General features: G+C 58.2%; 1 protein-coding gene across 3 annotated transcripts; it reads left to right on the top strand.

Annotated features, from left to right (window-relative positions):
- The first annotated feature begins 1,239 nt into the window (after positions 1 to 1,239).
- On the top strand, positions 1,240 to 12,706 carry SEMA3G (semaphorin 3G). Of its 3 annotated transcripts, XM_084988477.1 has the most exons (17): positions 1,240 to 1,417; positions 1,913 to 2,178; positions 2,961 to 3,284; positions 3,395 to 3,457; positions 3,645 to 3,764; positions 4,036 to 4,126; positions 4,254 to 4,370; positions 4,589 to 4,734; positions 4,947 to 5,061; positions 5,154 to 5,223; positions 5,498 to 5,642; positions 5,932 to 6,163; positions 6,246 to 6,334; positions 6,958 to 6,999; positions 7,739 to 7,967; positions 8,455 to 8,594; positions 9,914 to 12,706. In XM_084988477.1, the coding sequence occupies exons 7-17, from the start codon at positions 4,304 to 4,306 to the stop codon at positions 10,358 to 10,360; spliced, it is 1,722 nt and encodes a 573-aa protein (XP_084844603.1). In that variant the 5' UTR covers positions 1,240 to 1,417; positions 1,913 to 2,178; positions 2,961 to 3,284; positions 3,395 to 3,457; positions 3,645 to 3,764; positions 4,036 to 4,126; positions 4,254 to 4,303; the 3' UTR covers positions 10,361 to 12,706. The 3 variants fall into 3 exon arrangements, with proteins under 3 accessions (XP_084844603.1, XP_001928286.2, XP_084844602.1); XM_001928251.5 differs by lacking the exon at positions 1,913 to 2,178 and having other exon boundaries at positions 3,124 to 3,284; XM_084988476.1 differs by lacking the exon at positions 1,913 to 2,178.
- Positions 12,707 to 13,293: the final 587 nt, after the last annotated feature.

Here is a 13,293-nt window from a genome sequence, read left to right as displayed (position 1 = left end):
GGGTCCCAGGACCCTCCGGAGCCTAAGAAGCAAAAGAGAGACCCAGAATGGGGCAGGACTGAGCAGGACCTGTTCTCAGGCTGCTATGTGGCCTGGTCCACATCCTTCACTCTCTGCTGCCCCATTTCCTAATCATTATTATCATTTGAGGGCTCAGCCTGGCCCATCTGGGAGGCCTAACTTGCAGGAGTTTCCAGAATCCTGGGAACACCGATTTCAATATCTCAAGGTTGAAATCTTAGCACCCAGGGCTACTGGGGCCTGCATGTAGGAGTCTGGAATGGGGTAGAGTGGCACCTGTGGAGGGTGGAAATAGGGCCAGTTTTGGTGGGGTGGGGGAGCGGTCTCCTCACTTGCCTTTATTCAGCCCTTTAGCCTCATCCCCCCTTGTCCCCCTTCTATGACTCTCCTGTTCCTTTGTTCAGAGCTCAGAGCAGAGGGAGTAGGGGTATGAGCACCTTCCCTCCACCATCACTCTGGAGGAATCATAGGGGTAGGGTCTATGGGCAGAAGGGGATTCTGGGAAGAACCCACCTCTTACCTGGTGACACCCTGGGCCCTGAGGCTCCGGGAGGACTGGAGGGCTGAGGGAAGCAGGGCAATGGGGGCCTCCCTTGTATGGGGTAAAACCTGTCCCCTGCCCCAGCCTGGAGGCCAGAAAGGAACAGGTCTGGTAGAGAAGTCTGAGCATTCATCTCTTGCCAATTTCACATCTGTGAAGTGTGGCCAGGCCTCAAGCCCCCATCCAAAATGCAGAGCCCCTTGGGCTGGAATGACTTCCCCAAGGCAACTTGGGCCCTACCAGGGGAGTTGCGAAGCCAGGCCAAGACTTCAGAGGGCTGGACCCTTGGGACCTAGGCCCAGAATCAGTTTGCGGGGGGGCTCTATCATGAGTACTGGAGGGGCAAGGAGCAAAGGAGAGCCCAGCTAGAGCCCCATCCAGCCCATCAACCTCTGATCTCTAATCTTTCTTCCAGGCTATTTCCTCCCTCAACAGTTTGCAAGAGCTTGGGGTCTTGCGTTTGTAGACATTTCTGCATAAACCACCCACACCCCAGCTGGGAAAGAGTCTCCCCAGTGAGGAACCAGCCATTCTGACACAGGCATCATAGGGCGAGGAGGAGAGAAGCTGCAGGTGGACAGCGGCGGGGCTCCTGCCCCCTCCCTCTTCCTCTCCGCCTTCCCTGCCTGGGACTGGGTGGAGCCGCCGCCTTATAAGTGGCAGGCCTGGCGGCAACAGAGCAAACTACAACCAGCGGCAGGACCGAGGGCAGCTCTCCAAGTAGCGTGGTGCCCCTGGTTCCCCGCATGGCCCCCTCAGCCTGGGCCATCTGCTGCCTCCTGGGGGGCCTCCTGCTCCACGGAGGCAGTCCCAGCCCTGGCCCCAGCGTGCCCCGCCTGCGGCTCTCCTACCGAGGTAGGGTAGTGTGTACCCTGTGTGTGTGCGCGCGCGTCTTGCGGGGGGGGGGGGGCGGGGGGGGACCTGCACCCTGGGAGACTCCAGCCATGGGGCCCCCGGCAGCCCCAAGCAGTCTGTTCTGCCAGCCAAAGGGATACGGTCACTCCCCGCACAGCCCTTGGGAAGGACTTTAATCATTCCCCACGGGCGGTGTGGTGCTCCCAGCTGGCCGCCAGAGGCAGGAGCCAGGGAGGAAGGCAGGGGAAAGGGGACAGGTCCTGGAAGAGGGGCCAGGGTGAAGACAGGAGAGAGACGCCCAGGCGGAAAACCTGAGGGGGCAACTGAGACAAGAAGTGAGACCTCAGTAGAGATGGGGAGGGGGCAGAGGGGGCAGGTCTGGAGGCTCTGTTTGCAAGCAGCCGTGCTTCTTGCCCAGGGCAGACAGTGGGAGAGAGAGAGGCATCCTGTCCCTCTGTCTGCCCTACAGTGGGGTCTCTCACCCTATCTCCACAGCCTCAGTCCCCTCCTGCCTCTAGCAGCCCACTTTGCAACGCTGGCCGTTCCTCCTCCCCTCCATCCAAGAGGCTCTTCAAAGCCTACCTTCTTTGCCCATCCTGGCCCAGGAGGTTCCTCTGCAGATCTAACCTGATCCGCTGTGCTGCAGCTGGCACAGGCCTTCTCTGATTCCGTGGAAATGGTCCCTGAGACACAAGCTCTCCACAGATATTTCTTGGGGAAACCAGAGGGGTGACCACCTTCCCCGGGAACCCTTGTCTAAGGTGGGGAGACCCAGGCCTGCTCTGGAGGGTTTGAGTGGGGAGACATGGCTCTGCTCCAGAGAGTTCGAAGGGATTTGGGGAAGGGAGATGTGGACTACCCTGTGACTGGGGGTGGGGGTAGTCAGACTACAAGAAAAGGCCCAAATAGGGCCAATCCCCCTACAAAGTACTTTCAGCCATGGAGGTCTTCCTAGAAGAGGCTGTTAATGAATTGGGGAATAGAGTGGGTGCTGGGACAAGGATGACCTTCCCCAGATTGGCCATCACCCCTTCCCACCACCTCCTGCTGCCTGCCCTTGTACACCCAACTACCTAGCTGGACCCCAAGGACCTATTTCAGGATCCCTACCTCCTGGGATCATCATCTCCAGACAGCCACCCTAATCCCCAGGGGCTGGGTGGGCAGCATCTATGGAGGAGAAAACCCTCTTTATCCACTTCCATGGCCTGGAGCTTAGAGATCCACCCAGGCCTTAGCCACATGTTCCCTGCTGGGAACGCTCTCCCCTGCCTGTCTGCCTGTCCCACTGAGTCAGTCTCGCACGCTGCTCAGACCACCCACTCTTCCTCCAGGCTCTCCCAGCACTTCATCCAGCTTGCTGCCATAAGTGCCGCCCATGGAGTCATCTTCCTTGGGGACTGGGTTGGGCACAGATGGGCAAGTAGGAAGGAGACGTTAACTGAAGACCAGAGGGTCAAGGAGTGGAGGGGGAGGGGGCAGGCCCCTGGGTGGGCTGGGCTGGGTGGGAGGCTCAGAGGCCCCCTCTCCCACCCACCCCCAGGAGTCATTTCCCAGAAGCTCTCCAGCAGTCCTGTGGATGCAAACTTTTTCCAGATGTGAGTGTGTGTGGAGGGTGACTGCGCAGCTGGGACCCTTCACCTCCACACATTGGCTGGAGAATGGGCTGAGCAGTAAGCCCTGATCCCCTCCTCACCCCCTCCTAGACCTCCTTTCTGTCAACCGCTCTGCCATCTTTCTGGGTCCTCGGGGCTCCCTGGACCTTCGGGCCCTGTACTTGGATGAGTACCGGGACCGCCTGTTTCTGGGCGGCCGAGATGCCATCTACTCTCTGCGGCTGGACCAGGCATGGCCAGATGCCCGGGAGGTGAGCTGGGCTGAAGGGGAAGTGGGTCTAAGGGCTGGGCAACTCTGGATGGGAGGCCAGCTGGGGAAACTGAGGCTGTGAGGTCAGTGGTCAGCCAGGCTGTGTTTCAGGTCCTGTGGCCACCGCAGCCAGGACAGAGGGAGGAGTGTGTTCACAAGGGAAGAGATCCTCTGGTGAGTGCTGTCGAGTGACTGCCCCCACCCTAACCTAATGCCCAGGCCCTGAGTCCCAGGAGAGCTTGGGGATGCTCCCTAGGTGCCTGTGCTGGGGACACTTGGAGCAGATCTTGAAGACTCTTGAAGGTCTTGAAGAATGTGCCCCCACACTCGGTCCATCTCCTCCCCTCCCCTCCCCCCTCAGGTGGAGTGCGCCAACTTTGTGCGGGTGCTGCAGCCCCACAACCGGACCCACCTGTTGGCCTGCGGCACTGGTGCCTTCCAACCCACTTGCGCTCTCATTGCCGTTGGGCATCGTGGGGAGGTGAGCCAGATGGCCCCACAAGGGATTGGGAAGCAGTGACATTTCCTCCCTGCTGCCTGAACATTCCCCATTGAGCCTGGGTCAGGACAGAGGGGCCAGACCCTGAAAGGCGCCTTTGTGGTGGAGCTGACCTGCTGGCAAGGCTCTGAATGAGGGCGCCTTCTGCTCACCCCCACTCTCCAGCTGCACGCGATGGCTATTCCTTAGGAGGAGGGCTGGTGCCCCTGTCCTAGGTGACACCTCTCCCTCCCATCCTCCCTCCCTTTCCCAGCATGTGCTCCATCTTGAGCCCTACAGTGTAGAAAGTGGGCGGGGGAGGTGCCCACACGAGCCCAGCCGTCCCTTCGCCAGCACCTTTGTAGGTGAGTGATGCCCAGGCCAAGGCAGATGTGGCAAGGGTGGGAGCTGGCTCATGTCATCGGGAAGGGGGGGACCCAGGTCCAGGGCCTGGCCTTACTCTCCTGACTGTGCCCCCAACCCTCACCCCAGGTGGGGAGCTATACACGGGCCTCAATGCTGACTTCCTGGGGCGAGAGGCCATGATCTTCCGGAGTGGGGGTCCCCGGCCAGCCTTGCGTTCTGACTCTGACCAGAACCTTCTGCATGGTGAGCCCAGGGGTCTGCCCCGGGAACTGGCAGTGAGGCGGAGGAACTGACTCTGGAGCAGAGACCAGAAGGGTGGCCCATCCCCACTCCTCTGCCTGGGACTTCAGCCTCCAATGGGGTCCCTGTGCCCCTTCCCCTCCTCATTGGTTCACCCCCACCAAACCCCCCTTCCCTTCTGTTTGAGGGCCCTGCACCAGCTTCATCCTCTCACCTTCTAGATCCCCGGTTTGTGATGGCCGCCCGGATCCCTGACAACTCCGACCAGGACGATGACAAGGTGTACTTCTTCTTCTCGGAGACTGTCCCCTCACCCGATGGGGGCCTGAGCCGAGTCACTGTCAGCCGCGTGGGCCGCGTCTGCATGGTAAGAGCTGTGAAAGGGGCAGTGAGGTTCAGATCCTGGCCGTACCCACCTTCCCAGACCTGTCCCCCATCCTGCACTGGCCCCCCGCAGCAGCAGGGAACCAAGGCAAGGGTGTGGAGCTGACATCCAGGCCGCTCCCCAAGGGTGAGGGTGGAGGAGCAGGAGGAGGGGCCTGTCGTCAGGGCCCATGCTGACTGGCCCCCACCCCCCAGAATGACATGGGCGGCCAGCGGGTGTTGGTGAACAAATGGAGCACCTTCCTCAAAGCCAGGCTGCTCTGCTCGGTGCCTGGCCCTGGCGGTGCTGAGACCCACTTCAACCAGCTGGGTAAGGGCGTGGCCAGGGCAGGTTGGCTGTGGGCTGGGGAGGGCTCAGGGCCAGTGAGTAGGGGGCATTGGTGGTGGCCTTCTATCTCCCAGAGGATGTGTTCCTGCTGTGGCCCAGCGCAGGGAAGAGCCTGGAGGTGTACGCTCTGTTCAGCATGGTCAGGTGGGCTTCCCCTCACCCCTACCCCAGGCCCATCTCTGCACCCCCCAGCCTCCTCTGTTGAGCCTCTGCCTTCATTTCCCAGCCTCCCCATGGGTGCCATCTCTGTCCCTGACTCAGTGACACCATGGCTGTATTCGCTGCCTGGATGTCCTTGTTTTCAGGTCTCTGCTGACTGCAGGCACCATCATCCTCCGTCCTACGTACAGAACCAAGCTGCCCCCTTCCTGCCTATGACAGCCACCCTAGCCTGACTGTCCCTGTTCGTCCTCTGCAGTACTGTGTTCCAGGGCTACGCTGTCTGCGTGTACCACATGGCAGATATCTGGGAAGTCTTCAAGGGGCCCTTTGCCCACCAAGATGGTCCCCAGCACCAGTGGAGGCCCTATGGGGGCAAGGTGCCCTTTCCCCGCCCTGGCATGGTGAGTAGTTGGCTGGGACAGAGCAGGGTGTGTAGATGCCAGGAGGGGCTTCACCAGGGGATAGGACTGTGACCGCCTGCAGCCCCAGGGCAGCAACTGAGCTGGGCTCCAGAGGACCTGGGCGGGGCCGGGAGGGAAGCTGAGCCTGACCGCATTGAGGAGTCTCTTCTACAATGAGAGCAGTCCCTGCGAGGCTGGCATGCCCAGCCAGTGAGGCCTAGAAACAGACTGGGGTGGGGAATGTGCCATCCCAGGGAGCTTCAGGTACTCCCTTTGCCACTACCCTCAGTGCCCCAGCAAGATGACCTCACAGCCAGGACGACCCTTTGGCAGCACCAAGGATTACCCGGATGAGGTGCTGCAGTTTGCCCGAGCCCACCCACTCATGTTCCGGCCTGTGCGTCCCTGGCGGGACCGCCCTGTCCTTGTCAAAACCCACCTGGCCCAGCAGCTGCGTCAGATCGTTGTGGACCGTGTAGAGGCCGAGGATGGGACCTATGATGTCATCTTCCTGGGGACCGGTGGGTGGCCTGGGGCTGGGGAGGTTTGCAGGGACCCAGGCTGTCCCTTCCTCTCCCACTGACCCCTCCCACCCTGCCCCAGACTCTGGTTCTGTGCTCAAGGTCATCGCCCTCCAGGAGGGTTCTGCTGAGCCTGAGGAAGTGGTTCTGGAGGAGCTCCAGGTGTTTAAGGTGAGTTGGGGGCCTGATAGGAAAGGACCCCCTCAAATTCTACCCCGGGTGGAGGCCTGACTATGAGGAAGCAGCAGAAAAGTGCAAGAGGGAGATGGGCTTGTCTTTACTGAACCTGCCATCAGTGGGGAGGGAAAGTGATGGCGCCCCCTGCTGCAGAGGCCTTGCTGATGCTATTAATCGATGGTGGGCCTGGAGACACCTATCTGTGAGCTGCGATTTGGGGGGCCTAGGGAGGGATGGCTGAGGAGATTGTCCCTTGACAAAGCCCTGCCAAGCTCAAGTCCTAGTGAGATCCCAAGTCCCCAGAGGGTTCTGTTGGCCCCTTTAGAGGGTCAGACAGCAAGTCTGTTGTGTGTCCCACATGGATGGGTGATTTGAGACAGCTGCCTCACTGCTGGGGACCAGGGCTGTGGAGGGGACACTGGGGCTTTGTGCTTTTAGTTAAGTCTTGGAGGCCAGTCAGGGCAAGGGGACTCTTTTAATGACCTGACATGTGGGAAAGACTGTCTGGCCTTAATTGCCAGAGAGTGCACTGACCTGGGAGAAAGGTGGCCTCCACCGAGAGGCTAGAGGAGGCCGAGAGCAGGGTTACAGGGAAGGTCTTGCTTCTTCTTCCCCAGGTGCCAACACCCATCACTGAGATGGAGATCTCTGTCAAAAGGGTAAGAGCAGCTGCCGTGGCTCCCTACTGCTCCTGCTTCCCCACCAGCTCCCAGAGTTTCCCTGAGGGCTGCTGTTGTCTAACCAAAAGCCAAGTCATGGCAGGCCCTGGGGCTGCCTGATTAGGCTCTGCAAGGAGGGTTGAAAGTCCAGCTGGGAGCTGAGATTCCCACGCAAGAAACCAGAGAGGGGGTGGGGCAGTGGGAGGCCCCAAGTAAATGAGCCTGTGTTCAGATAGGGGGAGATACACAAAGGCCATTATTCCTCAGGGGAGACAAAAACGTGCTTGAAAACAAAATCCAGATTTTAAATCAAATAGGAGAGTCACTTTTTAGACGTCGTCGGCTGTGTGTCTTTTTGTGAGGGGCAAAATCTCCTCCAACTTCATCTGCCCCAGTTTATCTTTGAGTAAATCTTGTCTTTTTACTGGGATTCCTAAAGCACAGAGCTCATCTCTAAGGTCAGAGGCAAGGCAGGATAAAGGCCATTGGGTAGAGGGCCAAGGTCAGCTGCAGGGAGGGTCTGGAGAAGCCCCTTAGAGGAAAGACTCCAGGTGTGCCTCATCCCCTCCACGCCCTAACAGGATCTGATGTAGATCAGGTGAGCTTCTGGGAATGCACCCAAGAGGTTCTGGAAGACTTAAAAATAGTAGGGGTCTCAGGAAAGCCAAGGTGGCTGAGAGTCCAGCTGCTTCTAGGTGGAGCACAGACTCACCTTGGGCTCCCTCTCTGTCTCTCTCAGCAAATGCTGTATGTGGGCTCGAGGCTGGGAGTGGCCCAGTTGCAGCTGCACCAGTGTGAGACCTATGGCAGTGCCTGTGCAGAGTGCTGCCTGGCCAGGGACCCGTACTGTGCGTGGGACGGTGCCTCTTGCACCCGCTACCGGCCTGGCACCAGCAAGCGCCGGATCCGCCGGCAGGATATCCGTCACGGCAACCCTGCCCTGCAGTGCCTGGGCCAGAGCCAGGACGGTGAGTGGTGACAGGCATGGAGGCACCAGTGGGGCTCTCACAGGGCCCCCACTCACCCCAGTGGCCTGGCATTGATCCCGTGAAGTGTGGCTTCAGGCCACTCCTCTAGTAAGCACTCCTCTTCAGGCCCACCATCATTTAGAAGCATCAGCAAGGCCTCTGCAGCAGGGGCGCCATCACTTCCCCTCCCCACTGATGGCAGGTTCAGTAAAGACAAGCCCATCTCCCTCTTGCACTTTGCTGCTGCTTCCTCATAGTCAGGCCTCCACCCAGGGTTGGATTTGAGGGGGTCCTTTCCTATCAGTTTTCCCTTGTCTGCAGCTCCTGTCCATATGCAGGTGTAGGATCTTTGGGCAGAGTGAGCTGCTTGGGGGGACTGATAGACCCCCCAGGTCCCTGTCATATTTGTGGGGGTTTCTGAGCCGTCAGTCAGTGGTCCTGGAGGTCCTCCAGTTCCTGAGCTGAGGCCACCTCCAAATCCCTCCAGAGGAAGCTGCGGGACTTGTGGCAGCCACCACGGTGTACGGCACAGAGCACAACAGCACCTTCCTAGAATGCCTGCCCAAGTCCCCCCAGGCCACCGTGCACTGGTTCTTGCAGAGTCGGGGGGATGAGGGACCCAACCAGGTGAGTGAGGATCCTGCCTTCAGCTTGCATGTGTCCTGAGGTCCCACCCCTCCCTAAACCCCAAGCTCCAGGAAAGGACTCTGGGGGGAACCCGCCAAGATCAACTTAAGAAAAGTATGCGTTAAGCTCATGGGGTGCCCATAGGGAGGTGCCCCTGTTCCTGCCATCTGGGAACACCCAGGCCAGATGTGGTAGAACTGCTCCAGTGACAGGGAGCCCACACACTCCCAGGTAATGAGCTGAGCTCTATCTGAGAGGGGGTAGCTGAGATGGAAGGGAGGGCAGGGGGTCTAAGCTGGTCAGGAAGACCCCCATGCTTACATATATAGCTTGTCTTTGAAAGAGTCTCTTTTCCAGGGAGTCCTCCTCTGTCCTAGGCCCGGACTCCTGACCACTGGTTCTTGCGTGTGCACGCGCGCGCGCACACACACACACACACACACACACACTCTGCATGGTCCCATACTCCCTCCCTGGAGTCCAGCTGTCTGCCTAGACTCTCTCCTCCCCTATCCAGAAAGTCTGTCAACCCCAGAGATGGCTTCAGTCTGGGGTCTGAGGCTGGCGTGGGTGGGACAGGGTGAAGAACTGTTCTCAAGCTGCTCCCACGGGGCAGGGAAGGGGAGGGAGCGGGTTCATTATAGGAGGGGCTCTCCTTCCAGCTTGGGAAGTGGGGGAGGCCAGCCCTGGGCCAGCTGTTGGGCTGGGCACTGAGAAGACTCCCCCAGGGGGCCAGGGAAGCCATGAGATGGAGTTACACAACACTCACCACCCAAGCAGTGCAGCCTCAATGTACACATATGCAGACTAAAGCCCAGACAGGGTCCAGACCACAGACAGGGCTGGTTCAGAACTGTGTTCCCACCTCCTACACTGTAATGGGGCTGTGGGCCCTGCACTTCAGGAGGCGCGAACAACGGAGACAAAGACAGGGAGAGTCCTGTGTGTGTGTGTGTGTGTGTTAAGTGGAAGGCAGTTCGGATCCTGGGGCCAGAGTAATAGCCCATAAATACTCTTTAACTTACTGTTCCCTGTGAATGTGTGCCAGGGTCCCCCAAGGCCAAGGTAGGGGTCCCGGGTGACTAGGGGAGAAGCCAGTCAAATCTTGAGAAGCTCCCTTTGGAGGCCCTATCCTGGGTTATGGGAAGGTGAGGCCCTGCCTGCCAGTAGCTCATAGTCGAGGAAGCTGAGCCTGCCAAGCCGCTAGGAAGGGGAGAATGAGCACCGAGATGGCAAAATTTGGATATGCAGGGAGCAGAGAAGTTGAAGGTGGAGGCCCTGCTCCGTGGCCTGCTCATGCCTTCCCACACCCTCAACAGGTAAAGACAGATGAGCGTGTCCTGCAAACAGAACAGGGGCTGCTGTTCCGCAGGCTCAACCGCCTGGATGCGGGCACCTACACCTGCATGACGCTGGAGCACGGCTTCTCCCAGGTGGTGGTCCGCCTGGCTCTGGAGGTGATTGTGGCTACCCAGCTCGACACTCTGTTTCCCCGGGGGCTGAGGCCAGAGGAGCCTGCAACCCGGGAAGGCCTGGCCTCCACCCCCTCCAAGGCCTGGTATAAGGATATCTTGCAGCTCATCGGCTTTGCCAACCTGCCCCGGGTGGATGAGTACTGTGAGCGTGTGTGGTGCCCCTCCCGCAGCCGGAGCCGCAGCAAACAGGCCAAGGGCAAGAACTGGGTGGGGCTGGAGCTAGGCAAGAAGGTGAAGAGCCGGGTGCAGGCCGAGCGCAACCGGACGCCCCGGGAAGTGGAGGCCACATAAAAGACAGAGGAGGAGGGGTGGTCGGGATGGGCCGAGTGGCCAGCAGCAGCCCCCAGCATCTCCCACCCACCCAGCTAGGAGAGAGGGGGGCCAACATGCCTGATTGCCTCTGAGAGATGGGAATCTTTATCCCCAGACGCCTAACAGGCCACCCACAGGATAGGCTGGAGCCTGATGGAGAGCCCTGTGTCCTAGCCTGTTCCCTGCCTCTCTGCTCTCCATCCCAGGCTGGAGCCAGCACCCTTTGGCTGCTGGAAACCCCAGTGGGCCTGCTATTTGTTCTCAAACAAGGCCCCCAGCACACATTTCTGCTTGTGCCTGGAGGCGAGAGGGCTGGGTGGTTCTTACCCAGTCTGCAGAACATTGGCAATTCTGAGTGGCCCTCACAGTGGGTGTGTGGGTGCTTCTGAAGAGGTGTTGGGGCAGGGGGCCTTCAGGAAGCTGAGGACAGTAGAAGTTGCCTATAAGCAAGCACCGGTCAGGAAGACCTACCCTGATTGAGGTGGGGAGGGAAAGCAGAGGCACCAAGAAGGTGGAACAAAAAGACCCCCCTCACACTTTGTGCCCTTATATCTTACCTTGGTGGATCCTTCCACTGCCCAACACCTCTTCTCCATCTCAGAATTACAGAAGCATAGGCTGCCAGAGGTCCCTGGGTCTGGTCTGGACCTCAGGCCCCACTTCATAGATGAAAGGGGTAGGGACATCACACAGCCTGACTTCCCTTCCCCAGGCCCTGGAACTGCCAGGCTGGGTTTCCTGGGTTTTCCAGGGTTCCTGGAAGGTGGGCCAGGCGCACAGCTCCCAATGGAATCTCCCTTGCCCACCATCAGGGTCTCCGTGCTGTTGAGTGGGGAGGAGGTGGATTCTAGGAGTGCATTATCCCCCATCTCTATGGACTAGAGCTAGAGAGGGGGGAGCTTCGGGAAGTGTGGGGGTGGTTGGAGGGGTGGGCTGTCTTAGGGCAGTGCAAGCTTGCCCACAGCCTGGGAGGATGGGATGAGGCAGCTCTGTGAGCAAGCTGCAGGACCACGGCAGAGCTTTGCCTAGGAGACCCTAGAGGATTGAGACTTTTGAGATGGGAGAGGGTGGAAGACCCTAGGACGGGTTAGGGGACTCACGGTCAGGCATTCTCAAGGACCGAAGAAGGCATCTCTTAGCCCAGGGGCCAGATGTTTCCCACTCTGGGATCTTTGGTTTCTGCTAAATAAGACTTTGTTGTGGATGGTTCATTTATGAAGCATTTTTTCTTTTAAGGGAAAAAAAAATGTAGGGGCAAGTGCTAAGTCCTGCTGTTTCTTGCGGTGAGTCTCAGGTGGCCAGGATGCATTCTATCTGGGTGTGTAGGGAGGTGTTTTTGCCATCAGCAGTAATGTGTTCCTTGGGCTGGGGAGCACAAAGGGGGAGGAGGAGAACTAAATGAAAAGTTGCTCCCAGCCTGCATATGAACAAGTCAATGACGCACAAAACTGACAGGAAGGAGACAAGAGCATCAGGTTCCAGATTCCCTCCATTAAACACCAAGATGAAAGAAGGAGGAAAAAACAGATATAAAGCAAGACAGGGCTTCCTGCCCCCACTGAACTCAAACGCAGACCTTGTCTGCCTTGGATTTGACCGAGCCCCTGCATCCCCCCACCCCTTCCAGGGAACTCCAGTTACCTGGCAATAGAAATAGAAATCCCCCATCTGCACAGAGAGTGAGCCAGAAGCACCGAGATGAACCTGACAGCACTTTGGGAAGCCATTGGCCTGGGGTGGTTGCGGCTGGGATGTCAGCAGAGGAGAAGAGGACCCTGGGGGAGGGGGACGGGGAGAAGAGGTAGGAGGAGATAGAGGCCATGGAAGAAGATGGGGAGAGAGCTTAGAGCCCCAGCAATGGGCGTCAGAGATGCAGCCAGCTCTGCCCCTCTATCCCAGGAAGAAGTAACCAGGCCCCACAGTGGCCTCTAGGCTGGGCCCAGGCATGGCCAGCTCCAGGCAGGCTCCTCTGGGGAAGTTACTCTGGAAAATGGAGGGAGAAGGAGTTAAAAACAAGGGACACCTGCACTTGGAAAATTATGGCCACTTCTACTGATCGCCATCCCATACCCCATGGTACTGTGTGGTGTTCACTCCTGGAAATGCCTCTGTGTGTGAATTCTATTTTTGTATTCATATGTTGAGATGGGTTTTGTGATTTCTCTGTCTTCAAAGCACACTTCTTATAATTACTATTGCTCTTTTAATTGTCCACACCGCCCCTGAGCGGTGGTGCGGACAACGCAGTGGTTTACCAAACCACCTACAAGGAAAGGGATAAGGTTAATATTTATATGGCATAATTACATCATTATTGTATCTGTGTATTTCTGTACTAAATTGGTGCCATGTGTGTGAGCTGGAAATGAAGAGCCTTCCCTGTCCTTTCCTGGAGAAATTACCCTGGGTGGTATTTTCTAGAAGGGAAGGAGACAGGTATCAGGGGAAGGAAGGAGTCAGAGGGCTTTGCCTATAAAGCTGGGATTGCTTATTAAATTAGGAAAATCCTGTCCCTTGAGCTTCTGAGACTTCTTGGAACTTCAGGAAGGTTTTGAGCCAGGAAAAAAAAAAAAATGCTGGCAAAGGGCAGCTGGGCATGTAGGCAGCCCTGCTCCTTTTTCACAATAACACTTGACTTTGTGACAGCAACACTTGGCCAGGCGCCTGTCTCCATCAGCCACATACCAATGTGTATTAAGGGCACTGTGCTCTTGCCTGGGGAGCCAGGCTGTGCTGTGGGAGCTGCAGCTTTGGGAGAGGAGGGGGAGCCCCAGAGTCTGGCCAGCTGGGCATGCTGCAGGACGTGCCTCTCCCCCAGCCCCCACTCCCTGTGACATCATGCTCCCCGCCCACAGAGCAGACTCCACTGGTGCTAGATGGAGGTGGGAAAAGGCTGGGGTGCTTTAAAAATG

This window comes from Sus scrofa, chromosome 13 (genome assembly GCF_054392235.1).
Source record: "Sus scrofa isolate SSC_HxYL_T2T_F1_AM1 chromosome 13, Sscrofa_HxYL_maternal_Yorkshire_Landrace_v2.0, whole genome shotgun sequence".
Lineage (NCBI taxonomy): Eukaryota > Metazoa > Chordata > Mammalia > Artiodactyla > Suidae > Sus > Sus scrofa.
The sequence above is the reverse complement of the archived record's forward strand: the minus strand, read 5'-3'. Positions and strand labels throughout refer to the sequence as shown.

Bases quoted from the DNA above. Each gene is read 5' to 3' on its own strand.
- SEMA3G (XM_001928251.5), top strand. From the start codon at position 1,309: ATGGCCCCCTCAGCCTGGGCCATCTGCTGCCTCCTGGGGGGCCTCCTG. The intron at 3,285-3,394 runs GTGAGCTGGGCT...GCTGTGTTTCAG, and splicing joins CATGGCCAGATGCCCGGGAG to GTCCTGTGGCCACCGCAGCC. The intron at 5,224-5,497 runs GTGGGCTTCCCC...CGTCCTCTGCAG, and splicing joins GCTCTGTTCAGCATGGTCAG to TACTGTGTTCCAGGGCTACG.